We start from the raw sequence: 27,600 nt of genomic DNA, 5'->3' as shown, positions 1-27,600 counted from the left end.
CCCCCTCCACCCCGTCCCCACTCTGGATACCTCTCACATAGCAGTCACCTCTGTCTTAGGTAAACCTGGGTGTGTCCGGTTAGCTGAGCCAGTGCATTCAAATTCACCCTGAGTAAAAGCTGCCCATGTGCCTCTGTGTATGTTGATGGCATTAGGGCTTTTGGTCACATGCACTCTGGCTCACAGCACCCCCATGTGCCCAGCTATGCCCCTTTCTATACAGGAGACATCCGTGCTCTGATGACCGAAATGAGCTTCCCAAAGCCAGATTGGCACCACACAGCCCTGATAGGGAAACAGTGGTGTGGGCATGGGAGTTGGAGGGTCCGTCCAGCTACCACTAAGTGTCACCAGGGGCCAGATCACGCTGTTGAGAATGCCAGGGGTAGGGCTTGTATATGCCAAGGCCTGGGGGAGCCAGGCAAGGTTGGAGCAGGGAGGGACAGGGACAGCCCTCTGGGCCATGTCTTCACTCTAGACATCAAGTGGGAGTAAGTAGGGGAGGGGGACCAGGAAGCTGGGTGGCAGCTGTGCAGGCAGGCCCCCATGGTGTGTGGCACTGGGGTGTGGATCCAGTCCGTGGGTGGACAAGAGGAGAAGGGGGCCAGCCTGGCTGGTGGCAGGGCAGATGGGGAGAAGGGACAGGTTCCTGGCTCAGGCATCCAGGTGGGAGGTGAGAGGTCAGGGAGGGGTAGTCCGGCCAGCAGAAGTGGCTCTCAAGCACTGTGGGGTGAAGCGCCTCATGTCCTGCTATTTGCTGAGCTGCATCAAGTATTGCACAGGGGGGTTCTGTGAAGTCTTTTGGGATCAAAAATCCCAGAATTTGCCTGCTCCAGAATGAATCTAACTCATGCATGTGAAGTCAGGGAGCCCCCAAATCCCGTTTCCATTCCCCTTTCCTTCCCTGCTCCCCTCATTCTGGCTCAACAGATCATTAGCTGTTTCCAGAACACACACCACCCCTGCCAGTCTCCCTGCCTGTGCTCAACCATTCTTTGCCCTGTGCCTGAAAATGCTTTTCCTGGCTCCCTGCTGCTCCAAATCCTGCCCAGCCCCGTCCCATACACTCTTCCTAGGATTCCGAGCACTTTCTGCTGTGTGAAGTTATGGGGCTTTGGTGGGTTTGGTCGCCCCAGAGTCCCAGCTCCAGCACCCACACGGGCAGTGTGGGAGGCAAGATGGCATCACTCATGGGCCAAGAGCTGAGCCATCAATGAGGCAGCGAGTGGGCAGAAGGATGAATGGAGTCACAATGGCAGCAATGGGGACACGAGTGAAGGTTCAGAGCAGGGGCTTGTCCCGCCGAGGGCTGAAGATCCGCAGTTCATTCCTTCAGGAGAGGCAGCAGTTCTAACAGTGGCTTGGCCCAGGCTCAGAGCCCTAGCACAGCGGGAGCAAGCCCTCTCCCACCCCACCACAGGGGCCCAGGTCCACTCTGCCAGGCTGGTCATCTGGACATTGGCAGAGGAGACAGTTTTCAGTCTAGGGAGAGAACTGCCATAGAGCCCAAAAAGACTGGGGAAGGAGGGGGATGTCAAGAGGGCTACATCCCTTTAGGCACCCCCTAGGATACAGAGCCCATGGAATCATCATGATGCCCAGGGGTCGGGTGGCATTTGCCTTAGGGACCCTCTTTCATACCCTTGGGGGAAATCAAGGCCAAATCCAGGGATGTGCCTGCCGGCTCCATTCCTGCTCCAAGACCTATATTCTGGAAGCATCTGTGTCCCATAACACAACAGTGGGGGCTGCTCTCCCAGCCCTACACAGTGCAGAGGACCTCTTCAGGACATTCTGACCCCTGAGGAAGTAGAAGCTCTCCTTGGCACCCACAGGGCTTCCCATGCTGGGTTTGGGAAGTGTCTTAGGGCCAGACCAAGTAGCAAATGCACTGACCAGGGCTCTCTGTTGTTTACTTCTGGGGTCAGAGCTGACCAGGGCCAGAGTCCTCTCTGAGGGCATGGCAGGAACAGCTACTACCATGGTAATTTTAATGACACAGGCATGTCTTGAGAGCCAGGTGGGTGTGCACATGGCTTCCCCCTCAGATCAGCTCTGTGAGATGGCTGCTCTTATCTTCTTTTATAGAGAAAGAAACTGAGGCCCAGAGAGGGGCACGGACTTGCCAAGGTCTCGGGGCTGTCTGCTTTTCAAGTCTGGACACTTCAGTTCCAGGATGGGGGGCTGACTGGGTATCAGAAGGCACAAGGATCCCTGGGAGGGTCTTGGTGGGAGGGGACTGGTTAGCGTCACAGTTTAGAAATAGACTTGTAAAGCCCTGTCAGGGCTCCCACGGTGGTAAAAGGGCCTCGTCTAGAATCCTTAAGCCAGGGCTCCTGTTTCTGTTTCCTGTGGTCCCTCCTGAGGAACTTAGAGCTGTCAGCCTCACTGGGCAGCCCAGTCCTGAGCCTGCTCCTGACTCAGCCCAGGCCAGAGCCTCATGCTCCCCAGTGATCCTGTGGCAAGGGTGTGGAAGCCCAGATAGCAGGAAGGGGAGCGAGTGGCAGAAACAGGATGTCAGGGAAGCAGGAGGACTCACACACATGCACACACAACTCCGCAGAAGGCCAGCAGCCCAAGGAATTGCCATGCCAGGCAGACCACCATCTGCCTGGTCTGTGACCTTAAGTGATATAAGACGGGATCTTGGTGCCAAGGTCAGCGCTTGCTGGGCATTATTTAATCCCCACAATCATCCTCCCTGGTTGGTAGAGCTCACCCAGTTGTACAGATGAGGAAACTGAGGCCCACAGTGTTGAAGTGACTTGCCTGAGTTCAGTAAGTGGATCAGCAAAGACAGCAACATGGCCAGTCTGCAGCCAAGTCCATACCTGTGACCACTGTGCCACTGCACCTGAGACCAGCTCCCATCTGACAGTGAGCACAGTCTTACTTGCCCAGAGGGCTGTGGAGAGAAGACATCACATCCGTGACTGCACCAGGCCCAGCAGAGCTGGACACACAGCAGGTGTTGACCCAGTGGTCACTCCCATCCTCCTCTTCATGCCTCTGTCCCCATCTGTGCAATTGTTGAATAGGGTGAACTACAGGGACCTTGGCAGGCAGCCACACATGCCCTCAGGCCCAGGCAGGTCTGGACGCTTTCCTGATGGGCTTTCCTGGGGTCCCTGCAGCAGCCTCCTCCCAGACCTGTCCTGATCAAGCAGCTCTCCCTCTCCACCTGTGCTACCTCTGGGTCCACCTGGAGGGATGGGCCACTCCCATCAGGACATCTTGGACAGTTGCTTGTTCTGTTGGGGCCACAGTTCAGCTCTGTGACTTCAGGGGGATGGAGCTATCAAGGCTGGGCCACCTCACACAGGTACATCTGGGGCATCAGCATTATGCACATGTATTGAGGCACCTGGCCAAACACCTGGTGAGGAGGTGGACCCCTGTGCCGGCAGCCCCTGCCCTCACCCCCGGGAATCACATTGCTAACTTCCCCTTTGCCCCATGATTGAATCCAGCCCTACCCTCAGGGATCTCAGCCTGGAGGTGCAACAGGAGGAAGCAGGGCGAATCCTTCTATCCACCAGCTCAGGGGTGTTGTGGGGACAGTGTGGGGGCAGGTAGGAGGCTTCTCCTTGGAAGTGACACTTAAGCACCAGGCACATGCTTGCTCAGTAAGTGAAGGAAGGAAAGGCCTCCAGGCCTAGGGAGCTGCTGGAGCCAAGGCCTGCAGAATGGGGATCCCTGACAGGTTCAGAGGCAGTCACGACCTTGTGGCCGACACGGAGTGGGGGAGTGTGTGTAGATGGGAGAGGCAGCTGGGCCATGTTGGAGGACGTGAACACCAAGCTGAGGATCCTGTATTTTTTGAAAAATGTATGAATTCGTTTGTCAGGGAGTTGGAAGGGAAGGCATCCCATGAGGGGCCCAGTCTGAATAAAGGCAGGGGGTGGAAGTGAGTGTGCAGAGATGGAGGGTTGGCCCAGACAGGGGTGTCTAGACCCCTCTGGGAAGATGATATACTGATCTCCAGAGTCTGGTGGACTCTCCTGAAGTCAAGAAAAATCACGCAGCTCAGAGGAGTTATTGCCTTCTGCTGTCCAGGTCCCCTCCCGCATGGGCCGGGGAGGAACAAAGGGATGAGCCGGCTGCCAGGAGGAAGCCCCGCTCTCCAGCCCAGCCTCTTCCTCTTCATTTGATGAACTTGGCAGAAGGTCACAGCAGGGGGCCACTGGTGGCCCATCCTGCCCACTCGGGATTTTCTTCAGGTTTCAATGCACGGGGGAGGCATAACATCTGGAAGGGGAGCCCCTTCTAAACCCAGCTGTGAGTGGCTTGCCCCAACAGAGTGAGGCCTGTACTTGTAACCGGGCCTTCAAAGGCTCATTGTCTCTGGTCATTTGTCCTCATGTCTGTCCAGGGGGTTCTGTCCTAGCCTATGCTCTATGCGCTGCCTCTCCCCTGCATTGGGCCTTGGTGGCTTTCATCTGTAATTGCTGCCACTTATCTGTCTCTTCTTCCATCCACACCTGTCACCAGCAGCCAAGGCTTCCTAGAACACACAGCTGAACCTGTCCACAGTGTGCTTCCCGTGCAGGCACCCTCCTCCTCAGCATCTTGGTTCCCCAGCACAGGCTAGGGTCAGTTTACCTAAGTGAACAGCCTCATCCCCCAAATGACTGGGTATTCAGAACTGCTCTAGGTTGGGGGTGCTCACCCCCCAGGGCCAAGGAGATAAGCCAGGTAGACCACAGGGTCTGACTTCTGCCCTCAGTCCTTTCCTGGCACCACCTCCTAACTTGCTAACTTGATACCTTTAAAGTTGGTGAGAGAGAGAAAAAAAATGGGTGCCCAGTGTAGAGAAGAGGGAGGTCAGGGTTCCAAATATGGACGCATACTCTGGACAGTGTCATCCTCCTCTTCTCCCTGTAGATGAGCCCCAGAGAGAGGGAGTGGAAGAGCAGGCCTGCGGGAACTCTAGCCCTCCCAGGACAGCTCCCCACTTCACCCCAGGCCACCTGCTGCTAGGAGCCCAGGCCCCTGTTGCAGAGCGCAGGGGTCACATACGTCCTTAACTGGATCAGGTCCTCACAGTTGGAAGGTCAACCCTGGACCTGAAGCATGAAGCCAGTGGCTTAGCAGAGGGATCCCGCCTCTGGCCCCTTCCTCCTCTAGGGTCACCCGCCCACCTGCCCCTGGGAAGACACCAGGCATAACAGAGCCACCTAGGCTTTGGCATCAGACTTGGCCTGTGTCCTGTCTTTGCCCTGTCACAGCCCTGTGACTTGGGCAGGTCCCTTTACTAAGGTCTGTGAAATGGGGACATTGGTGCCACATACTGCACGTACCACACCTGGATGCAAGAGGTGCCAGCCACTGCTGACTCCCACCCCATCCACTTTCATGGCCAGAGCATCAGCCCAGCTGGAAGAGGGCCAGGCAGCAGAGAGCAGCAGGGGAGGGGGCAGCCAGTCACACCAAAGGGTTGGGGTCTGCTGCCTGCACTGGCCAGCACTCGAGCTAGACTTCGAAGGTAGAGGGGGTGTTTGCAGGATGGCCATGAGAGAGGACATTCCTTGCAGAGTGACTTGCATGAACAGACTGGAATTTCCTGGCCTGTGCCTGGCTCCTGACATCCTAAAATGTGGGGTGGATACCAAGAGAGGCAGGAGGGTAGGCAGCTGTGTGGAGAGGGGTGGAGGAGACAGAGGGAGTTAGATGTTAGGGGACCCTGACAAGAGAAGGCAGTGGGCAGGGGATGCAGGGACAGGCGCCAGGGCTGCAAGGGAGTGGGGGCTGGCAGAGGCCCCAAGCTGCTTTCCTCAGTCTCCACCATATGGCCCCTCTGCACACTGTATACGTGCCCCATCCGGGAATGTGACACAATTGTGCTGTGCCCACTAATGCCCACTGCCAACATAGGGTCTGCTTTGTGGTGGGCACAGGACAGCTAAACAGCCAGATGATAAATCAAAGCCACTTCAGTGTACAAATATGCTTATTAGTCGTACATCAGTTGGCATCAGGGCTGCGCTCCAGATGGACAGGCTGCTCGACACTCAGTGGCCTAGCCCTGGGGGCTCCTGTCATCCCTGATGGTGGCCACATGGCTTCAAGTTTGGAGACAGGGAAACACAGCACAGGGGAGTCCAGGCCACTGCCCAAGCCCTCCCTGGCACAATGCCCTCAAATTGAGGCCTGGACCTCCACATTCTGTGTGAAGATGTGCGCCCACCCTAATCCTCACAGAGTTCCTGTTAAGGGCTGTGGCACAGTCAATGCCCATGGCATTGGGAAGGGTCTTCTCAGTCCAGAGCAGAAAGCACTTCCTTCCTGAGCCCCATTGGTATATTTCTAAGCCAGGATGCCTTCCTCTGGGGCCCTAAGCACCTCTGTAGAGCTGAACCAGAGCTCCTGGAGGCTTGGGCAGGACAGACAGACTTGAACGGGTGCTGCTGGGCAGGGTGGGGGCCCCCCAGGGCTAAGAGCACGCCTCTCCTGCAGTTTGAAGGCTGCAGCAAAGCCTTCTCGCGCCTGGAGAACCTCAAGATCCACCTGAGGAGCCACACGGGTGAGAAGCCGTACCTGTGCCAGCACCCCGGCTGTCAGAAGGCGTTCAGCAACTCCAGCGACCGCGCCAAGCACCAGCGCACCCACCTCGACACGGTAGGCCTGAGGGGGAAGGCTGCGGGTAGCGGGCTGCACATAGGCCACCTTCACAACTTGTCTAGTGCAGAACCCCCGCTCTTGTCCTTTGGCCCTGTTGACAGGTAGAGCAGGGTAATTCTCTGGCAGGGGTCTGGGGTGTCCTGTGCATTATGGGATGTTTAGCATTATCCCTGTCTTCTATCTAGATAGAGATTTTCTATCTCCCAATTGTGATAAAAATATCTGTGGACATTGCCAATTGTCCCTCCAGGGTAGTGTAAACTGGCAAACTCAACAGGGTCCCCCAGTTGAGATGCCCCGATTTGGCCTATGGGTACCAGCCCAGGCCCCAGCATCCTTGCGTATCTGGGCCCCCTTCCTCCCATCCTCTCTTGGGGGCCTGTCTGCCACACTCGGAGCAAGCCACTTTCTGCTCTTCCCACCCCATCCTGGGGATGGGCAGAGGTGCTCCAGGGCCACCTTTTGAGCCTTGAGGACTATAGGTGGAGTTGAGGGGGCAGCGTGAGAGTCTAGGCTTCAGCCACAGTGACCTGGCCTCCAGAGGCCGGGGTCTTTCCACAGCTGTATCCCAAGGTTGGTCCAAGTCCTCCCCAGAGACCTCAGCACTTAGCAGACATGGGTTCTGAAACAGTCCCCATGCTGACCTTGCTGTCAGGGGTCCTTAGCCCATTTGTCAAAGGAAGGAAGCAAGCTCAGGGTCAGTCCTATGCATGGTCATCACACAGCTGGACAGTGGCAGAGCTGACTCAGATCCAGGCCTTGTGACAGCCTTATTGGCCCTGGGTGAGGGGGCACATGCTCTGGGAGGACCCCAGCCGCCACGCACCTCAGGAAACTGGGTTCTTCAGCCAAACTCCACAGCTGGGCCTGCTCCTCCTGCAGATTTGGGGGAGCTCTGTGGTGGGGACTGGGAGGTCTGAGTGGCGGGCCAGCCCAGCCTGTTCCATACACAGTTAAGGAAACAGGCTCACAAGGGCGACTAAGCCACCAGGCTAAGTTGGTGGCCATGAAACAGCAGAGGCCAGAACGGAAGGGATACCAACTTTTTATTTCATAGCTGGGAAAATGGACCCAGAAGGGGAAGAAAGGACAGGAACTCATTGGGCCAGGCCACACCCTCCACAGTGTGTGTCTTTCTCTCTCTCTCTCTCTCTCTCTCTCTCACACACACACACACACAGAGTTCAATCCTTGTGACAACTGAAGGTGTAGGGCCATTATCCCCATTTTGTAAACCAAGAAACAGAGACTGGAAGAGATCGAGTCACTTCTCTGCCACAGCAGGCAAGGGGCAGAGCTGGGTTACACCCAGGGAAGTCCAGTGCTTTTTGCTGGAAAAAGCTGACATGGCAGCACTCTGGAGGGGTAGAGCTGAGCATAGGTGACAGAGCAGCAATGAGCAACCCCATCCCCAACTGAAAGCTGACCCCCACCACCTTCCAGTCTTCACTATTAAAGGCTATGCTGGGACCTGAAGTGAGAAATGATTCTAACAAATCCCCTGCCCCTTGGTTACTTCTCATCCATGGGGCCCTGGCGCCCTGGCCTAGGCCCTGAGAGATACAGTTTGTGCCTCAGGATCCCTGGTTATGTCCCCCAGAGGTCTCAAGGCAGTACCAAACCTCGGACCCCTCCCTACCTCCCAGTAACCTACCTACCCTGATTTAGCTCCTTCCTCCTTCCTTAAATTTCTTGGATCTAGCCCCAAAGCAACAGGCTTCTGACCCCATTTGGTATGTGAGCAGAGCTCCAAGAGCTAGGTCATGTCAGGGCAGAATGAGCCACTGGCTTGTCTCAGGCCTTCATCTCCCCAAGAAGTCCCCGGAAGGCTGGGAGGTGCAGCCACCAAGCCCAGCACCCCACTTGCATTCAGCTCCCTGCACAGAGACCCGTGCATCTCCCCAGGTGCTGTTATCTCAGCACCCATCCTCAGCATCCCAGTGGGGCAGGGCCTTGCTTTTCAGAAGGGACCCAGCTAGTCCCTAGCTCCCCTTAGCATTGGAGAATATGGGTGACCTCCACAGGCAAGAAAGTTTCTCCAGATTGGACAGAACCAGACCTGGGTTCTGGTCCCAGAGGTCTAAGGAAAGCTACCTCACCTCTCTGGGCTTATTTCCTCAAAGGTAAAATACCTGCCTCTTGAGAAGAGGTAGAGAGAGGCCTGCAGGTAGTCTGTACAGCCCTTCCTTTCCTGCTGTGTTACTAACCCACTAAATGTGGGCCACATTCTGCCATGCCCCAGGCATCCAGTGTGGGTTTGAGTTTTGGTCGCCATAGGTCCCTGTGTGGATGTGAATAAGCTGCTGTCCTGCTCTAGACCTCAGTTTTCCCATTAGCAAAACGGGTGGGATGGTAATCTCTCCTTTGCCCGCTTCACTGGACCACTCATGCCTGCAGACCGAAGGTGTCCTGGTCACATGCACTCTGGCTGTGAGGTCTGGTGTATTTCGTGGGCCTCCATTTCTTCCTCCACAAAATGGGACTCAGAGGAGACCATGGATGGCCAGTACATAGCAAAGTGCCTGTACCCAGAGAGCAGCCCAGACCGGAGGGCTTGGCGAGCTACCGTGGTCCACCGCACACATGCCGAGAGGCAGCCTTGCTATTAACAGGAATACAGCGGCCCTGGCTTTGGAGCCTGTGTGGGGACTCTAGGCCTGGGTTTGGCTGCTGGCTTGGGATAGCCATAGGGTTTCCTGAGAGCTCACAGGGGAGCTGAGCCTGAGGAATGTTCTAGACACGTCAAGCCCTGGAAAAATAAACATGGAGATGGGCCCTGCTGCCCTGTTTCCAGGAGAGTGTGCCTGTTACGTCACGCTCTGTTTGACAAAGTGTGTGGATTTGTATCAGTATCCCCAAGGGACAGGGGCTGGCTCAGGGGCAGGGCAGGGCAGCGCCCAGGGGGACAAGGGGAAGAGAGAGAAAGGGAATGTGTGCGTTGGGATGGGGTCAGGGCCTGTGAGAGAGAGACCATAGGTGTTGGGGTCGAGGTCAGGGCTAGGAAGTGAGGGTTGAGGGGGGCCATGCGTGACCTACGGTGGGTGGTCCAAGCAGGGCTCCCCTCTCCTGCCTTCCTGTTGGCTTCGGCAAGCTTCTCACTGCTGTCTCTCTCTTTTTGCTCTCCTCCATTCATTAACCTGGCGACCTCTGCGGCAGCTCCAAGGTATGGTCGTCTCTTTCTGCTTCCCCTCCCTGTGAGGTCCCTGGGCCGTGGCACCTCTCCCACCGCCCCTCACTCTGGCAGGGGCAGAGTTGCCTTGAGGTTTGGGGATGTGTGGTATGTCTGACAGGGCACAGAGGTCCCCGGGACTTGCGCTGAGAGGTAGAACGCTCTCACACACTCTCCTGTCCCTGCAGGCCCAGGTCAGGGGGTTCCTGGGGATCAGAACCACTCAACATGTTCAAGTCTGGAAGCCTCTGGAACTTCAAGCCCCAGTAGCAGCCAGAATCCCCAAGCAGGGTCTTATGGAAGCCCCTGGGGAGATGTCAGCTAGAGCCATGAGTCCCCAGCCCTGGTTTTACTGGGATTTGGGATCCAGTGTCCCTCTTCTGCACCAGAAGAGGGACCCATCTGATTCAGTGTCCCTCTGAACAGTCCCAGCAGCCCAGGGTGGACAGCACTGCTGCCCAAAGCTTGGGCCTGTGGAGGGAGCAGGGTTCAAGGACAGATTAGAGAGAGGGGAAAGGTGGGGGGGGGCCACGGGATAGGGTGGGGACAGGAGAGGGACCCTGGTCTCAAAAGGGCATAAGTGCCAGGTGAGGGTCTGTGTTCTAAGCACTGTGGAGCCACTGTGGGGTTTACAGCAGGCACGGCTGGCTGTGTAATGAAGGGGGATGGGAAACCTGGGGCAGGAGTCCTCTCTTGTCTTCCAGGTGAGCAGTGGGGGCAGGACTGGCCCACTCCCCACACATGGGGAATGGCCCCAGCTCTCGTGTGCTCTCGGAGGCCAGCACCCTGAGGCCGCCTGCAGCTGTTGTGGGAAGGACCTGGGTAGCTTGGTCTGTTGGAACCCACCTGCATGCTCCCCACTGCTAGCTGGGTGACCCTGGGAAGATCCTTCAGCCTTTATGCTCCCTCTTCAACTGTCGAGAGAGGCAAGATAGTGAAGGGTTTGCTTGAAAGGGCAAGGCTGGCCAGGCTGGCCCTGTGCTGCCCCTCTCCTCTGTGGGCAGCATCTCGCAGGGCTCCTGTCGGCTCACTGCTTTGTTGCAGCTGCGCGATTCAAAGGGTGCACCTTGGTCAGAGCAGTGCCCCCCCAAAAACCCATAGAATTCAGTTGTCCCTATTTTGCAGAGGAGAAAAGTGAGGCCCCACAAGAGAAGTCCCAGCAAGGTGGGAGAACGAGACAGAGTCCTTCCTTCACTCTTGGGCCAGGCACCTTTGCACACCTGAGGCCCATAACCTGCCCTGCACCCTGTCCTCCTCCCACAGTAGGTCACCCAGAAGGACCTTGGCCCTCAGAGTCATTCACTGACCTCTGAGGTCATGCACTGATTCTATGTCCCTCTAATGTTACAGAAGCCATATGCCTGTCAGATTCCCGGCTGCTCCAAGCGCTACACGGACCCCAGCTCCCTCCGCAAGCATGTGAAAGCCCACTCAGCCAAAGAGCAGCAGGTGCGGAAGAAGGTAAGGTGGCCTCTGAGCCAACCCCACTCCGCTGATGCACTGCGTCTTACTGCCAGGCCAGCACCAGGCCAGGCACCCACACTGCCTGTGTGTGCTCGCCATCGAGTGCCACTCCCCATCTGTCTGTCCATCTGCCTCCCACCCTGTCCTCATCCGAGCCAATAGGACTTCACCTGCCCAGGCTGCCCCCAACCCTCGCCCTGTTACCTTCTCCCTACATCTTCTCAGTGAGCATCTGACATCTGTACTTGTGCTGGACACTGAGGATGCAAAACAAAAGGCACAGTCCCCAAGATGACTCAGTGCAGCATGATACAGATGACAGCAGGGTGTGAGAGTGGTCAGAGGCCTGGACAAGGGGGCCTCTGCCTGTCTGCATGGGAGCAGGAGGCCACAGGAGGCAGTGGTCAGGGGTGGACTCTGAAGCCACCTGCATGCTCCCCGCTGCTAGCTGGGTGACCCTGGGAAGGTCCTTCGGCCTTGGTGCTCCCTGTTCTTCAACTGTCGAGAGGGGCAAGACAGTGAAGGGCTTGCTTGAAAGGTTACCAGTGGGGACTGAAGAAGAGCACAGAGGACTGAGAGGGGGCACAGAAGTTTGGAAAGGAAGCTGGCGTGTGTGTCCTTCTTTCCAAGGCAAGAGTGAGCACGGGGATGGGAAGAAAAGTGCTCCCCGGAGTGACCAGTGTTGAGCAAGGACCAGAGCCCGATGGCTGTGGCATGTGTGGGGCCCATGGGCACTTGTCTGGCCCGGGCTGGGCAGCATGGTAAGGAGGAGGGGAAATGACCCCAGGGTACCTACCGTAGGATCAAGGCTGTGCCCAGGAGATTGGGCTCTGTCCAGAGCACAGTTGAAGCAAGAGGCTCTTGAAAAGAGAAGGGACATATCACCTAAGAGACGCCTCTGGGCTGTGTATAAAATGAGCTGAGGGTGGAGGGAGGGAATTCCAAGGCCAGGAAGTCACTGCTGGGAGCAAGAGAAATGGTGGAAGTCGGTCTGGGGAGAGTGAGGAGGGGCTAGGCTGGGCAGTGGAGCAGTAGGTACCCAGGACAAGACTTGGGCAATGGCATGGGTGGAGATGCCCCTTCATCAAGAAAGAGAACCTAGGGGCCAGGTTTGCAGGAGGAAGTGAGCAGTGGGTTCCGTGTTGGACCAGGGGTGTGAGCTGCTGGGGAAGCCAGGCCAGGGCGGGAAAGATGGAGTGGGATGTGGCAGAGCCTCCTGGGCTGTGAGAGTTAGTCTTAGTGAAGAGGATTGCAGAGGCCACCAGTATGACAGGAGGGTGAGGGGAAAGAGCTTATTAACATGTTCAACTCAATATAGGGTACCTGCATCGGGCTCCAAACACTGTCCCAGGAACCACAGATATAGCTGCCACTGAAACTGCTAAGGCCTTCTGGATGCAGAGATGGCGCAGACCGGGTTGGGATGCTGGGAATGAGTGGGCTTCATGATGGGCAGGGATAGAGAGGCTCAGGATCTGGGGCTCTACCCTGTAGGCAATGGGGAGCCATTGGAAGTGGTAGAATGGGAAGGAATAGATGTGGTCAGAGAAGGGGCTGAACTTCAGGGCGGTTGCCTCCATGGCTCAGGCACTGTACCTACTGCTTCATATACTGCATCTCATTTAGTCCTCCTGTGACCCTAGAAGTGGACACTATTCCCATTTTAGAGATGGAAACTGAGGCTGAGAGGGAGTTAACAAACCAGCCCAGAATCACACAGCCCAGAAGTAGCAGGGCCAGGGTTCTATCCCAGACCTGTCTGTCTGCAGAACCTGAGTGCTCAGCACTACTTTCAAGTGGAAATCTCTTGAGTATGAACAAGAAATGGCCCAGGTTTCAGCAGGCTGGGGCTCCCGGTCAGGAAGGCTCCTGTCCCAAGTGGACCAGTGCCCAAGGACAGGAATCCTGCCCTGGTTTTCCCAGGCTCCATGCTTGGCTCCCCCTGAGCCCTTAGGGACTTAGGGCCGCAGATCTGCAAACTTCCCAACAATAAGCCTCCATTAGGAGCCACGGGATGATGAATCTTTCTGGGTAAAGCGACCCTTGTATTATGACAACTCCTTGGCAGCCCTGCTGCATTTCAGAGAGAATTAGAAATGCTTTTCTTCCTTAATTCTCCTCTCCCGCTGTTCCTAATCCCATCGACATTGCGGTCTGCAGGAACATGCCTTGGCCTCTTTTGCCAGAAACTTCATTTACATGGAAAACAGCTGCTGGGTCAGGGAGCTGGGAGCCCGAGTGCGTGCGTCGGGCCTGGCGTGCCTCCCTCAGGCTGGTGTCGACCTTCAGCCTGGGAGGGTGGACACATCCTTGGAGACTGGCTCTCAGCCCCTGCCCGGGGCACGGGTCAAGGCTCTCCCCTGCTCTGGGACTGTTTTGTCCTGGGTCAAGGGAGTGTTCCGATAAGTCAGTCCACAGGCCTCGGGCTCTACAGCCCAGCTCAGGGTTCCATCCCATGCACATGCTGCCACTCACCATCCAGGGTCCCCAGGGTGCCCCCGCATCCCCATTCTGGCTCCTCTGGAGAGGTGGAGATGTTCTGAAATGACTGTCCTTGGGAACAGCCAAAGGCTGTTGGGCAGAGCTTGGCTTGGATTACCGGGTGCAGCCCAGTCCAGGCTTGCTTTTAGCCAGGTCCCTTCGTCCATATACCAATCCCTTGGGCCTGCTGTCATGGGACCACATGGGGCCCAAGTAGCTGGAACCGAGCCAGCCCTGCACACCTGCTTCACAAAGCCTCCTTCACCGTACCCATCACCTCTGCTCCCGTGGCAGGCGGGGACAGAGCATAGTCATTGCTGCAAATCACAAGCAGGGTAGGTGAGACCCGGAGAGTCTAGGTTACTTATCCAGTTACACAGGAAGTAAGAGGTGCAACTGGATCTGAACCCAGCTCTTCTGTGCCTAGCACTGGACCGTCCGCTGCCTCTTGTACAGAGAAGGGGCATGGTGGGGCAGATGCCGCGTGCCTGCCGTGCTTTCCTCCCACTGCCTCAGTGCGCACACCGTGTGTGCTGCTCGCCTCCAACTGACCTCAGAAGGCCCATGGCTGCTCCTGGCTGTCCATCTAGCTTTGTGCTGAGGCCATACCACATGGCTGCTCCCAGCCAGAGACTGCGTGCAGCCCTCAGGGATCAAAGGTCACAATCAGCCCCCTCCCGAGAGATACAGGACCCCTAACTCCCAGTCAAGAAGGCTTCCCCCTCCTGCCCTGGATTCCCAGCCCCCCTGACCATGCCCCCTTTCTGTCACATGTGCACTTGCCCTCACAATCCTGGTGTATCGAATCCCATCTTGGCGTCTGCTGCTTAAGGACCCAGGAATAACACAGTCCTCACGTTGTACACCATCACCTCACATCACAGATGAGGAAACTGAGGTTCAGGGAAGAGAAGGGGCTTACCCTGGGCTGCCGACCTGCTTCTAAAACAAGGGGAGCTGGTGGACAGGCGGTCTGCCTCTAACGCCCCCTCTCTGCTTGCTCCCAAGCTGAACGCAGGCCCTGATGCCGAGGCCGATGTCCTGAGCGAGTGTCTGGCCCTGCACCAGCTTCACGCGTCCACACAGCTGGCTGCCAGTGACGGGAAGGGCAGTCGAGCCCTGGGCCAGGAGCTGCTCCCGGGTAAGTGTGCAGGGAGGTGGGGCCGGGGGCTGAGCATTCCACAGAGCAGTGATGCTCCCTGGGCCACAGGGCTGAGACCTGTCACAGGGCGCCCACTCCTCTGGACTTGATTGCCTGCCTACCCACCCTCTGGCTCCCAACCTTCAACCCATCTTCTCCTCCAGCTCATTTCACTAGGCAGATGGCCCTCCATACCCTTCCATGGCTCCCACTGCCCATAGGGAAATCCCGTGCTTCTCAGCCTGGCCTCACCAGGCCTGGGAGCTCTTGGAGTCCTCTTGTCTCAACCTGGGCACTTTGGATCCAATTCCCTGAATATTTTGCTCCTTTTAACTCCGAAGCACCCCACCTTTGCTAGCCTCCCCTCCCCTTTCTTTACTAAGGGGGCTCCTGCTCTACCCATAGGACTCACCTCCTGCCCACTCCTCCAGGAAGCCTTCCTCTGGGTTGCCTGCTGCTCCAGTGCTGAGCACTCTGGGATGTCACTGTTTCCTATCTGTCAACCTATCAGACTGACTGTGAGCTCCTCTGGGGCAGACTAGGGTCCTCCTCACCACAGAGTCACCAGCACCCCAGGCTGCCCCAAACATTGTGAAGAGAGGTTGTGGCCCTAGGTCTAAGATCCAGGAAGAACCACCCATTTTAGCCAGGCATGGAGGTGCACACTTGTATTCCCAGCAGTGATCAAAGCCAGCCTCAGCAACATAGTGAGGCCCTAAGCAACTTGGCAAGACCCTGTCTCTAAATAAAATATAAAAAGGGCTGGGGACGTGGGTCAGAGGTTAAGTACTCCTGGGTTCAATCCCCAGTACTAAAAAACAAACAAACAAACAAACAAACAAACAAATAAATAAATAAATAAAAGCCATTTTGCACTGGCCGTAGCCTGAAGGCCTGTTTCATTCCCAGCACAGAAGAGAAACCCAGGGCTGGGGTCACGGCTCAGTGGTGGAGCTTACCTAGAATGTGGGAGGCACTGGGGCAGACTAGGGTCCTCAGCACCACATAAAAAAAAAAATACAAGTATTGCATTCATCTACAATTTAAAATATTTTAAAAACAAAGAAGAAGAAAAGAAATCCAAGGCTCCCAGAGGGTGGGCAACTAGGCCAAAACCTACTACCAGCTCATCATTAAACTCTGGCCCAGAAATGGGGCTTCCTGAGCCCTGGACCCTGCAGGCCCATTGGGCCTGACACCCAAAGCCTCTGGTTTGGCCAAGGCAGCCTGGCTATCCTTCCAGCAGCTGCCGGCTATGGGGCAGGTTGCAGGCCACGGCAGGAATTCCTGGCCCTGTGGCTTGGGAATCCAGCCCAGATGAGGCAGCATGGCCTTTGGATTCCAGCTGATAGTTCCTGCACTCTGCCCCTGACTCTCCAAAGAAACCTCGGCATTAGAGAGAAAGCTGTGTCCACCCTCTGGGATTTCTTGAATTACTCTAAACCATTTGAAACATTTTAAAAAATTTTCTCATTATTCTTCCTCTCAACGTTGAAGTAGCAACAGATTTCAAGATATGTCAAAACCTTCCCCCAAAACCTTGGGGAAGCAGGTTTTCACCCTTTCTTCAGGTGGACACTTAGAGGAGGGCCCACTCCCTCCCCTCCAGCTAGCGCCCCTCTACCATGGCTGCCGCTCACAGGGTTAGAATTCCCAAATGGCAGGGCTGAAAGGACCACAAGCAGGACCAGCCCACAGATGAGGACACAAGGGCCAGCACCCAACAGCCGGTTGGGACTGCTTGGAGCTCAAATTGGGGATTCCTGGGCTATCCCAGACTCCATGGGAAAGGGCACTAATACCACCAACGGATGTCCCAGGGTGAAGGTCCTGCAGCTCCAGCATTCCTACCTTGGGAGGATCTGGACTGGGCAGAAGGACTATCCATCCAGAAGAGAGTGGCGGGTCCAGATCCGAGGGCTGTTTGTTTTCCCAGATGAGCGCAGAGCTGTCCTGGGGGAGAGGGCTGGGGGCAGCAGTCATCATCTCTGGGGCACCTGCTTGGGTTGGCCCCTTTACAACACCATCTCACTTGATCCCCAGCTGTCACCCATGCCACAGATGAGCAACAAAGTCCACCAAAGGCAGAGTCACAAGGAGAAGGACCTTAGGCTAATGCCAGCCTGCTGGGACCTCCTGCTCTGGCCTGAGACAGTGAGGAAGTGATACTTTCCTCCCTGCTTTGTGCCTCAGTTTCCTTCCCAAACCTGCTGAGAACACGCACCAGGAGCGGCAGAGGGCCTGGGCCTGTGCATGTCAACTACAACCCTTGCCACTTGGAAGGCCCCAGCCTGCCTGCTGGGAGGTGACAGAGGCAGGGCTGAGCCAGGCCCTGCACCTGAGGCCGTGCTCTTACCTGAAAGTCTAGTGCCCTTCTGCCAACACTACCTCGATGCCATACTGAGCACCTGCTGTACACTGCCCCTGTGCTGGCCCTGACCTTCAGCTGTTTCCATCACCATGAGGACGGGGAAGGAACATTCAGGCAAACCCAGGGGCCCTAGATTCCCAGATTCATCCTACAAGTTCTTCTGCAGGCCACAGCTGGGAGCAGATGTTAGGGCCAGCAATTAGGTGTACTTGCCTGATGAGGAGTGTTTGCAGGGAGGCTTCTTGGGTTCTCGCTCTTGCTGATTATAGGAAGCTCCTGCAAGTAGGAGACCCTCAGGAGCTTACCTGGCAGGTCTGTCTTCAGACTCACAGTGCCATGATAGGCAGGGAGGATGTGGATGAGAAGCATGAGGTCACATGGCTGGGGAGAGGGAGCAGGACTCTCGGGACTCCAGGCCTTCCCAGCTGACAGGCCCCAAATTGGTTCAAGATGGTAAGCAAGGAGGGGCTGGGGGAGTGGCGAGGGAGAGCCCTGTGCCAGGCTCCCTCTAGGGATCCCCTCAGTGCCTTCCTGTGTGAGCTGGCAGTGATGTGGCCAAAGCAGGGAGGGCACCTGATAGATGGAGAGACAGGCAGTGCTGCCCATGAGAACAGAGATCCCCAAGGTGGAGAGGCCTGTGGCTGAGAGCTGGAGGGTGCTCAGGACCCACCCCGACCCCAGAGTCTCACAGCTAGCTGGAAGCCTGAGCCAGAGCTGTGGTCCCTAGCTGGACATCCAGCCTGAGACAAAGCCACTGCTATTTCCTGGGCCAGCCTCAATTGGACTTTCTTTCCATATGGCCTAGGAGGCAGGCCTGAGTAACTGGCCACCGTGTGGCTTTGGGCCAGTCATGCATCTTAAGATTACTTTCTTCATCTCAAAATGGATCATATTATCTCCCCTGTCGACAGTTTGGAGATGATTAGGCCACATATGTGGAGAGTGAACTTGGCACACATACGTTCATGAGCAGGGCGTGACTCTTGTCTCAGAGGAGACTTTCGCCCAGCTCAGCCCAGCCACAGGTGCCTGCCAGAGACAGACTGAGGTCTCCAGGCCAGCGCTACGTTGTCCAGCAGTTCCGACACAGACCTTAAGGGGGCGCATTCTCTCCGCTGGCTACAGTCTATTTCTTGCCCCCTGCAGTCCCTGCCAAGCCCAGTTCCCTGCAGCAGCCTCTGGAGTTGTAGGCCCAGGTCAGGAGATCCAACCTGGGATGTGCTAGCCTTGGAACCACAAACAACTGACAAGTAAACTGTACCCCATCCTTGAAGGAACCTGCCTTCTCAGATTGGTCTTTATCGGGCAATAAGAAACAATGGGTCTAGATACACAATGGCCAGAGTGACATTCAAGAGGTCACACCTGACCATGAGAGGGGGCACTGACCAGGTAGAGTAGATGCTGCACTGGTGTAGCCCAGACCACAGCTGCTGGGGCCACCAAGTCTTCCCAGGGTATCACCTTGATGCATTGATTTCAGGGAAGATGCCACTTTCTGTTCAAATAAACCTGGCTAGATTGAAGATAGAAGGCAAAATTGGCCTCATTTTTTTCCAGATAAAATAGGGAGCATCAAAAACTTGGCAGTCCTTGGCAGTTAGAGAATGCTGGCCTCAATGGTTCTAAAACTCTCCACTGGGCCTCTGGACCAATACCTGATTGATCTAATGTCCCCCATTGATTTGTTAGCCCACCTGTCTTAACAAGGGGGAGAGACGGTAAAAGGTGGGATCGCCCTGTAAGTGTCTTCTATAGGGATAGAATCTGAGGCTAGAACACAGCTGACTTCTCAGTTGGGACCCTTAGGCAGTGTACAGTCTGAACAACCATCCATGGCAGCTCCTCTCAGAGGTCTCCCAGGCCAGCTGGGGTGATCATCCTTTCTTCAGAACCTTTCACAGTGGACACCCAGGCTCTGCTGGCATACCTCTGAGGACAGATAGCTCACTCTATCCAAAGGCACTCCATTACCCTGCAGCACCCTTGCCTATCAGAAGGTACCACCAAGCCCCGAGAGCTGGTTCCTGCTTCTCTCAAAGTTCTTTTTGTCCCATGTCCTCATCAGGGGAAATTCAGAGCAGTCCCTGCTTCTCCAGATGGCCCCACAGAGGTCTGCGGTGGCCTGCTCCATACAAGCCCCTACCCCAACACATACACACACAGGGTCTCAACACCCTGTGCTTCTCACAATCCCTTGCCAGCCCTCTTCTGCCATCGGAGTTGGCCCCAGCCCTGGATACAGCATTTTGGCCAGGGCCTAAATCAAACAGAGTGGGGTCATCACCTCCCTTGTCTAGCACCTATACTTCCTCTAATACAATCTTACTCATTTCCCTTCTTGTCGACTTCTGTATAAGTAGGCACGCGGTGCCTGGGCCATCCACAGCCATCTCTAGGGGTGGCCAAAGCCCAGTGATATTTGCTTGGTTCCCCGCAGGTGTATATCCTGGCTCCGTTGCCCCTCATAATGGGCTTGTTCCAGGCATCCTGCCCCCCACGCATGATGTCCCTTCCAGGCACCACCCATTGGACGTCACTACCAGTTCACACCATCATCTGTCCCCTCTACCCACAGCTGACAGTACCAGGGATGGGTACGTACACCATACCAGTTCTCCTTAGGGGACATGAGTGGGCACATCTGTGGGCGGCAGGCATCCCACACTGCCTGGGCGTTCTGCGTGATGGGGTAGCCTGCATCTATGAAGCACTTACTGCATGCTATGCTCATCCCACGCTCTCTGGGCACCCTTTATCCATGCCTCCCAGTGACCCTGTGAGGCAGATGGCCTTGGTCCCTGGCTTCTGGGGGCCCCAGGAAGATTCTGTGCCCCCACCTGTCTTCTGCCACACCCAGGCCTCCCTGGGAGCCTCGCCAGGCTTCTCTGTGCTCCTCGTGTTGGATGAATGGACTGGACTTCCGGGGCCCCCTGCAGACATGCTGGCCTGGGCATCTCTGGCCAGTGCAGCTGTGACCACAGCCCGGCCTGCAGGTCACTGCAGAGGGGGTCGCTCTCCCTGCATTCAGTGTGGTTTTCGTAGTGGCCACTGATTACCTGGCAGTGTGTTCCTTGCTGACCCCGACACTGCTGAAGTCTGTTGGGCTTGCATGGCGCACAGAGAGGCCGAGGCCCTGCCATTGTTGTTTGCCACAGCAGTGACTTGATCCGATTTGTCACCCAAGGCCTGGCCCTAGCAGCACCTTCCTCCCCACGGCTGTAGCCTTCACCTTGGCCAGCACAAGCCTGGGACCAGCCTGGCTTCAACACCCTCTTAACTGGGCTCTTCCTCCCGTTTATCATCCCTTCCTCTGTGTTCCGTTATTGAGTGCCACTGGATGGGCCCTGGACCCAGTCTAGGACCACCAATCACGACAAGTGGGAGGAGGAGGAGCAGGAGGAAGACAGGCCTGCAAAGACTGGCCATTCAGGGCAGGTGCACCAAGGGAGGAAGCCCCCAGGGGAACCCAGTGGGCTGGGGCTGGGGGAGAGCATCAGGGAAGGCTGCCTGGAGGAGGCAGTGCTAAGCCAGGCTTCCAGGGGGAAGGCAGAGTCGTGTGGTGGACAGGTGGCAGAGGAGGGAGAGCATGGCATGCTACCATTGTGTGGGGTGCCACATGTCGGGGAGAGGTCACCAGGGCCAGGCCACGAGGCCCGTAATGGGGCTGTGTCCTGAAAGGTGTTGAGCAGTGATGTCGTCGGGTTTGGGAGGAGAATGTGCCTTGCCCACAGCAGGGGGCTGGACCGTGGTGGAGCAGCCTGGACGATGGGATGCGCATGGCAGCCTGAGCCAGGCTGATCTGGACAGGGGAAGGGACACCAGAAGGCAACAATGCACAGGACAGCGGAAGTCAGAAAACCTGGCTGGGCGGAGAGAGGGGTGCAACCGAGAGGAGTCCAGAGTGGGCAGAGCAGACCGCAGAGCGTCAGGAGCTGCGGGAGATTGTGGTGGAGCACCAGCAAACAGCCACGAAGGGGCAGCCTGTCGGGGTACAAAGGGGGACCCAGAAAACGGAGCCCTCCCTGAGCCTCAGTGTCTTCCTCTAGGAACACAGTGACGGTCAGCTGCACATGCCTGACGTTTTACGTGTCACCTGGTATAGGTTCCTTTTACAGGAACCCCCTGCCCCCGCCAGCTCAGGCCACCTGCTCACCCTCCAGCCGGCCCCAAACATCTCCAGCCCCACGGCTCAGGCCAGTGCCCTCTGCTCTGCCTCATTCTCACCTGCCTGCCACCGCATGGGTGCCGTCAAGAATCTCTGCAGCCAGAGGCAGGGTGGTGACGAGACCAGATTCTATCTGCCTGCAGAACCAGATTCTATCTGCCTGCAGAACGGCCAGGAGTCACCCCCCCAGCCACGTGCCCCAGCGCTCAGTTTAGCATGGGCGGAGGGCCCTGTGCCCCTCGCCAGCCCCAGGCTCGGCCTGAATGGGTTCCTTTTTCATCCCCTGAGAGTGGAGGAAGGGACTCCGCCTCCCTTTCCTGCCAAAGTCAACAGGGAACGGCCACTCCAGGCTCCCCAGTGGTTTGCTGGGACGTTTAAATAGCTTGACAGAATTATCTGATTCACTCAAAAATATGCTAAGAGGGCCTGACTTCATGACCAAATGTATTTACCCTGGCTCAGAGAAGATGCCAAATAGGGTGGGTTTTCTCCTGGTCCTGGGCGAGGTATGAGCCCTTGCCTCTGCCAGGCCAGCCAGAGTTCATGTTCGGGTCCCTAGGTTCCAACTGAAGCCAAGCATCTGATGGTGGATGCATTGGCATGACTCAGAAGGGGGCTCAAGGTGACCTCTTCTCCTTCGGGAGTTCAGGTGGAGCGGCTTAGCCTCTGCCCGCGTGTCTGCTGCGGGTGGAGTGGGGCTTTGTCTGACTTCACTGACTGTGAAGGTGGCAAATGTGCGCTTGACAGCATCATGACAGGAAAACAAACCTGGAGAAGGCCGGAGCTTGCCCGCTGGAACTGGCGCTCTTGGGCAGTGCTGTTCACCGCCATCCAGAAACCTGTTTGCCAGAGTTATCGGTTGTTTGCCATGTGAGGCCCTGTTCTGGACAGCAAGGACCCAGAGGGCAGAGAGCTGGGCCTCTCCACAGGCACTGCCAGGGCAGAGATGGGCCACAAGTGCCCGGATGGGATGGAGACCCCACAACAACCACGGGGTAGCTGGAGGATGCCCTCGGGGCTGTCCTGCCTCTGCCTGTCCCTGCCCTGCCTTCAGTGATGGACCCCAGATGCATGATGGCAGCACAGTGGAGGGGCAGGGACAGTAGGATGCCCAGCTGGAGGGAGCAGAGGGTGACCAAGCACAGCTCCAGACAAGAAGCTCCATCCCCAGCCTCTCTCCATACCATAGTCCTACTTTCCTTAGAGGAGAACACGTGAGGGTAACAAGGTCACCTGGAGCCGTGACACTGAGTTTGCAGTCTACCTTAATGCAGGTGTCCAACAAACCCAAACAAGAAAATGGAGACCGAGCTCCCACTTTCTCCCGGCATATGGCTGTAAGCCAGGGGCGCCCGTGGCCATGCCTCTGCCCCCAAGCCTGCCTGCTGACGTCCCTTCTCTCTGTGCTCTACAGGTTGGGGCCCAGCCTCCTCTCACCCATGGTCAGCCCTCTAAAGGGGCTTGGCCCACCACCGCTGCCACCATCCTCCCAGAGCCAGTCTCCGGGTGGCCAGCCCTTCTCCACGCTCCCCAGCAAGCCGTCCTACCCACCCTTCCAGAGCCCTCCGCCCCCGCCCCTGCCCAGCCCACAAGGTAAGCCCTGCCCGGCCCTCCGCACCCACGCCCCTTCCTGGGGGACCCAAGAGCAGTGACACACTGTCCCGGGGAAGCCGATGGGCACTTCAGGAACAACAGGCCAGCCACTGAGGTCTATATGCTGGGCAGAGCTGAAAGATGGGTGACCTAGAGTGCCCAGTCAGGGTACTTCCTGGAAGAAACTGGTTCTGAAAGTGAGGAGTGTGCTCCGTCCCCCAGCAAGGAAGGGCTTTTCCAGAAAGAGAACAGCATGGACAGTGCTGGGGGGGGTGGGCGAGGCCTGGGTGCCATTTGGGGACAAATGACTCCAGCACAGACACCCCACCTCCCTACCCCTCAGGGCAGAGCTGGGAACAGCCCAGGGCTCCCAGCACCTTCCCTGCCCCACAGCCCCTTCTCTCCCTTACACCACGATGCTCAGAGAGGACAGCATGGCCATGCGCCGGGCCCTCCCTGCCTGGCCTTGTCCCTTTGTTAATGCAGCCCTGCCACATCCCTCCACAGGCTACCAGGGCAGTTTCCACTCCATCCAAAATTGCTTCCCCTATGGCGACTGCTACCGGACCACAGAGCCTGCAGCCAGTGGGGACGGACTGGCCGGGGAGGCCCACGGTTTTAACCCCCTGCGGCCGAATGGCTACCCCAGCCTCAGTGCACCTTTACCTGCCTCAGGTGAGCCTTGCTTGTGAGCCTTCCTCCCCTGAGCACCCACCAAGGCTCAGCTTTAGGCACATTGTCCTGGGACAGTCCTGTGCAACAAGGTCATCCCCACTTATGACTCAGAGCCTCCCCACAGGGAGGTAGTCAGACCCGGGACCTGCAGAACTGGGCTTTGCACTGCATGACTGGAGTGGTCAGTGTTCCTTCCAGAAACTCACAGCTTACGTGTGTCTAGACTCGGGTTTCTGAAGACACAGAGAAGTATTACACTCATGGCCTAACCAATGCTTTATATTGATTGAGTACCTACTGTATGCTTGGTACAGCAGTGGACCCTGCAAATAGACCTGGGAATGAGACAAACACTGATTCCCATTTAACAGGCATAGAAACCTGGGCTTGTACTTGTCCTCAGGCTGCTTCTGACTCTCCTGCAGGGCCCCGGGATCCAGGAGTGGGAGGGCCCACCTCTCCATCCCTGGCTTGTGTGGAGAAGCCAGTGAGAGGGGAGGGCTCCAGAGGGACCACTGTGGACTCAGGCCCAGAGCAGCAAGACAGGCCTGGTCAGGGTGGGAGCTTCAGCTAGGTGGAGTGGAACCTCCCTGAAGCCCCTAGGTGCAGATCTAGCTGGAGGCTCCGACACAGGGGAAGCTGAGAGCCTGCCTCAGAGGGCTATTGGGCAGTCCTGAGTGCCTACAGCCAGGAGTAGAGGGACAAGGACATAGAAACAAGCACCACGGCCACATCTGTGGGCACATCTGTGCATGGGTACACCTGTGCGTGCTGACACAGCTGCTCCTGCATCTGGTGTCTTCCCATGTTGTGGGGCTTTCGTGGGCATGTGTGGTGTGCATCTGTGTGTTGGGCTTTCAAGGGAGGTTCTTGGCATAAGGAGCTCCCAGGACATGCACCTTCCTGTCTGTCATGTGTACTCAGGTTGTGCTGTGCCCATGGTCATGCACCAGTCAGCATGCATGTTACCCACCCCATGACTCACATCTGTGTCCACAGGCTTGGGTGTACATGTGTGTGCATCAGCATGTTTGTGGTGGTTTGGATGCGTGTGCCTGTGAGTCTGAGTACAGCGTAGGTAGACCTGCAGGTGGATGCTCGCCACGTACAGACCTGTGTGGCACGTGGTTTGCAGGGGGCTGCGTGTTCTGTGTTTGTGTGCATGTGGATTGGTGCATGATCAAGCAGGCCTGAAGTCAGCAGCTCTGAGGGGAACAGGAGCAGCCAGGTGGGGGGGTCTTTGGACCTCCCCTCCTCCCAGCACCCATCCCAGGCCCTGCTCAGTGCCTTAACTGCCAGCTGCCTGACCACTCTGTCAGGACAAAAATGGATTCAGTCTGAACAAGCTGGAGGGACCTTGTGGCCTCCGAATAGTTCAGCCTGAGCCCATTTAGAGATGGGAAGACTGAGGTTCACTTGTAGGCCACACAAATTTGTGACGGCAGCTCTGAGACAGGGCCCATAGGGAGGAACTGCATAAGATGACCCTTCCAAGTCCAGGGCTTCTGAGCACTAAACACCCCACCCACAAAGACAACATGACCAGTGGAAGGGCCAGGTGTCTCTGGAGCCAGATGGACCTGGATTCGAGTCCCAGTTCCCCCACTTACTAGCAGGTGACTTTAGACAAATGTCTTACCTACTCTGAGCCCATCTCCTCAGCTACAAAGTGGAACAGCAAATCCCCTCTCGTGGGGTTGCTGTGAAGTGAGATGATGTTTAATCAGCACTTAGAGCCCAATAAACGTGGTTCCATTTTGGGGGCTTCTTCAGTCTGGTAGGAAGGAAACTTAAAGGGAAGAGGTGAGCCAAGCCCTGCCAGGAGGGGACCACCCTGGGGTTAGACCATTGGTCCTCACACCACACACCACCAACTGTCCTCCCTCCCGACTTGTGCTCCATGGCACAGCACTGGGGGATGGGCCACCCCAAGCCACCTGGGCCTGTCTCCCCAGCTGCCTGGGCTCCCTGGGAATTTGAGGCTAGGACGCCCCCCAGCCCCTCCCCAGGTGCCCGCTGCCCCACCTGGCCACACTCCACGGGGAGACCTGCAAGGAGGGCTGCTGAGCAGGCTGGTGGGGCTGGAGCTGGACACACAACAGGGCACAGCCTCTGCCAGCCTCCAGCTCTAACCCTCTGCTGCCTGCCCTCAGGCTATGAGGCCCTGGCCGAGGCCCCGTGCCCCACAGCACTGCCACTGCAGCCATCTGAAGACGTGGTGCCCAGCGGCCCTGAGGACTGTGGCTTCTTCCCCAATGGGGCCTTCGACCACTGCCTGAGTCACATCCCTTCCATCTACACGGACACCTGAGGAAGGCCCCGCCCACCATTCTGCAGATGCTGCTGCTTCCGCCTGCCGTGGTCTGCCACCCTCCCTGCCCCAGGCCAGAGCAGCCAGGTGCCCACACAGGTGCTGGGTGCTACGGCAGCCACCCAGCACCCCCCATGGGGGTGCTGTCTGGGCTCAGAGGTGCCCACCAGGGGTCATAGCCCTGTAACAGTCCCTTGATTGTGTCTTCCTGTTTCTCCTACGGTTTTGAAATCACAGACCTCGTGTATATAAAGTGTACAGAACTTATTTCCCATTCCCATGCCAGTTTTATATTTTTGGTTTTACAAGAAAAACATTAAAAACTGGAAACAAGACTTGGAGCCTGATTCTGTGCTGTGATTCAGCTTAGAGGTCCTGACCAGGAGAACCTGAAGGGAGTGTGGAACAGAGAGCTGGGTGCAAACCACCTCGGGCCTGGGCAGCTGTGGAGCTGGGAGCCAGTGTCAGCTGTCCCCTATCACATCATCCCAGGACAACACTGCCAGGCAGGGTTATTTCCAGAAACAGGTGAGCAAACAGACCAGGAGGGGTTCAGTGACCAGCCCGGCCCCACAGGAAGATAGATGGAGACCCCAGCTCTGTCCTACCCAGCCCCCTGCTGGCAGTGCCACTCAGCTGGTGGGACAGCAGGCTGTTTTGCTGCCTGCCTCTGTGAATGGAGGGCAGGAAGAGCCCCCCAGGAGAGAGCCCGGCAGCCTCAGAAGGTGAGGGACAAGGGCAGTTCCCTGTAGACCGGCAAGGTACAGAAAGCATCCTTTGCCCAGCGAGCCCACGCCTAGCCTCGGTGGCTAAGGCCAGAGAGGAGACCAGTCCTCAGGCTGCAAGTCTAGCCTGGTTCTGTCTCCTGGCCCTGCCAGGCTCTCTCCAGCACCCAGCAGAGAGCAAACCCACTGTCCACGCCTGTGCAGGTGACCTGAACAGTGACCCACATTTCACCGTGTCACCCTGAAGTTCACCTGGTTAAAAAATAGGAAAATTCTTGCCTCACCTCCATTGAAGAAACAAAGCAAGGGAGGTCACATAGTCTGTGTGCCAGGCTCTCTCCCTGCCCCTGGAAACAGCCTGGGGAGGGTCTTCTTGCCACTCTAGCTGAGAAGCGGCAGGCAGGACTAACCCCAGGCCAGGGGACCCTGCTTTGGGTACTGCACAGCTGGCTTACGTAGGCAAAGGGCAGTGGGAAGATCTCATCAGCCCCCTGTTCATAGGGGGAGCCAAGGCTCACAGAGGACACCCAGTGAAGCAGTGACCGACTGGACTGTCTGCCTAGCCCCTGCATCATCTGGGGACACCTTGGTCACACCAACTCTGGGCATCCTCCCAGGAGGACTGAGCAGACCTCTGTGCTGGGTGCCCGGTCCTTCTGGGAGCTGCACTCGAGCTGCTTCCCCAGGACCAACCTGGAGCCTGGGTGGGAGACAGGGAGGCCTGGCAGCCGTGTCCCACTGAAGGTCTTGGCTGCAGTGAAGTGGCCTCTCCCTGGCTGGGTGGTGCTCCCTGTCCCTCTAGCATGGGCTTGCTCCCACTGTGAGGAAGCCAAGTGCTGTGGTCTCTCTTGCCACCCTGCCACCCACCCCTGGGTGGCAGC

At 57.0% G+C, this 27,600-nt stretch overlaps 1 protein-coding gene across 3 annotated transcripts in view; it reads left to right on the top strand.

Moving 5' to 3' along the window:
* Glis1 (GLIS family zinc finger 1) overlaps window positions 1-26,329 on the top strand; it is a 195,533-nt gene extending 169,204 nt beyond the window's left edge. For all 3 annotated transcript variants that reach the window (XM_046451136.1, XM_058581484.1, XM_046451138.2), the window contains 7 exons: window positions 6,457-6,618; window positions 11,141-11,251; window positions 14,744-14,876; window positions 19,688-19,844; window positions 22,830-23,008; window positions 23,516-23,683; window positions 25,837-26,329. In XM_046451136.1, coding sequence (XP_046307092.1) covers window positions 6,457-6,618; window positions 11,141-11,251; window positions 14,744-14,876; window positions 19,688-19,844; window positions 22,830-23,008; window positions 23,516-23,683; window positions 25,837-25,994 — 1,068 coding nt within the window. In that variant the 3' untranslated portion in view covers window positions 25,995-26,329. The remainder of the gene's footprint in view (window positions 1-6,456; window positions 6,619-11,140; window positions 11,252-14,743; window positions 14,877-19,687; window positions 19,845-22,829; window positions 23,009-23,515; window positions 23,684-25,836) is intronic.
* The last annotated feature ends 1,271 nt before the right edge of the window (window positions 26,330-27,600 follow it).

The sequence above is a fragment of the Marmota monax genome, unplaced genomic scaffold (genome assembly GCF_021218885.2).
Source record: "Marmota monax isolate L192 unplaced genomic scaffold, Marmota_monax_Labrador192_F-V1.1 WCK01_AAM20220418_F8-fsc00023, whole genome shotgun sequence".
NCBI lineage: Eukaryota > Metazoa > Chordata > Mammalia > Rodentia > Sciuridae > Marmota > Marmota monax.
Note: the sequence above shows the minus strand (reverse complement) of the source record. Positions and strands in the feature narration are given on the sequence as shown.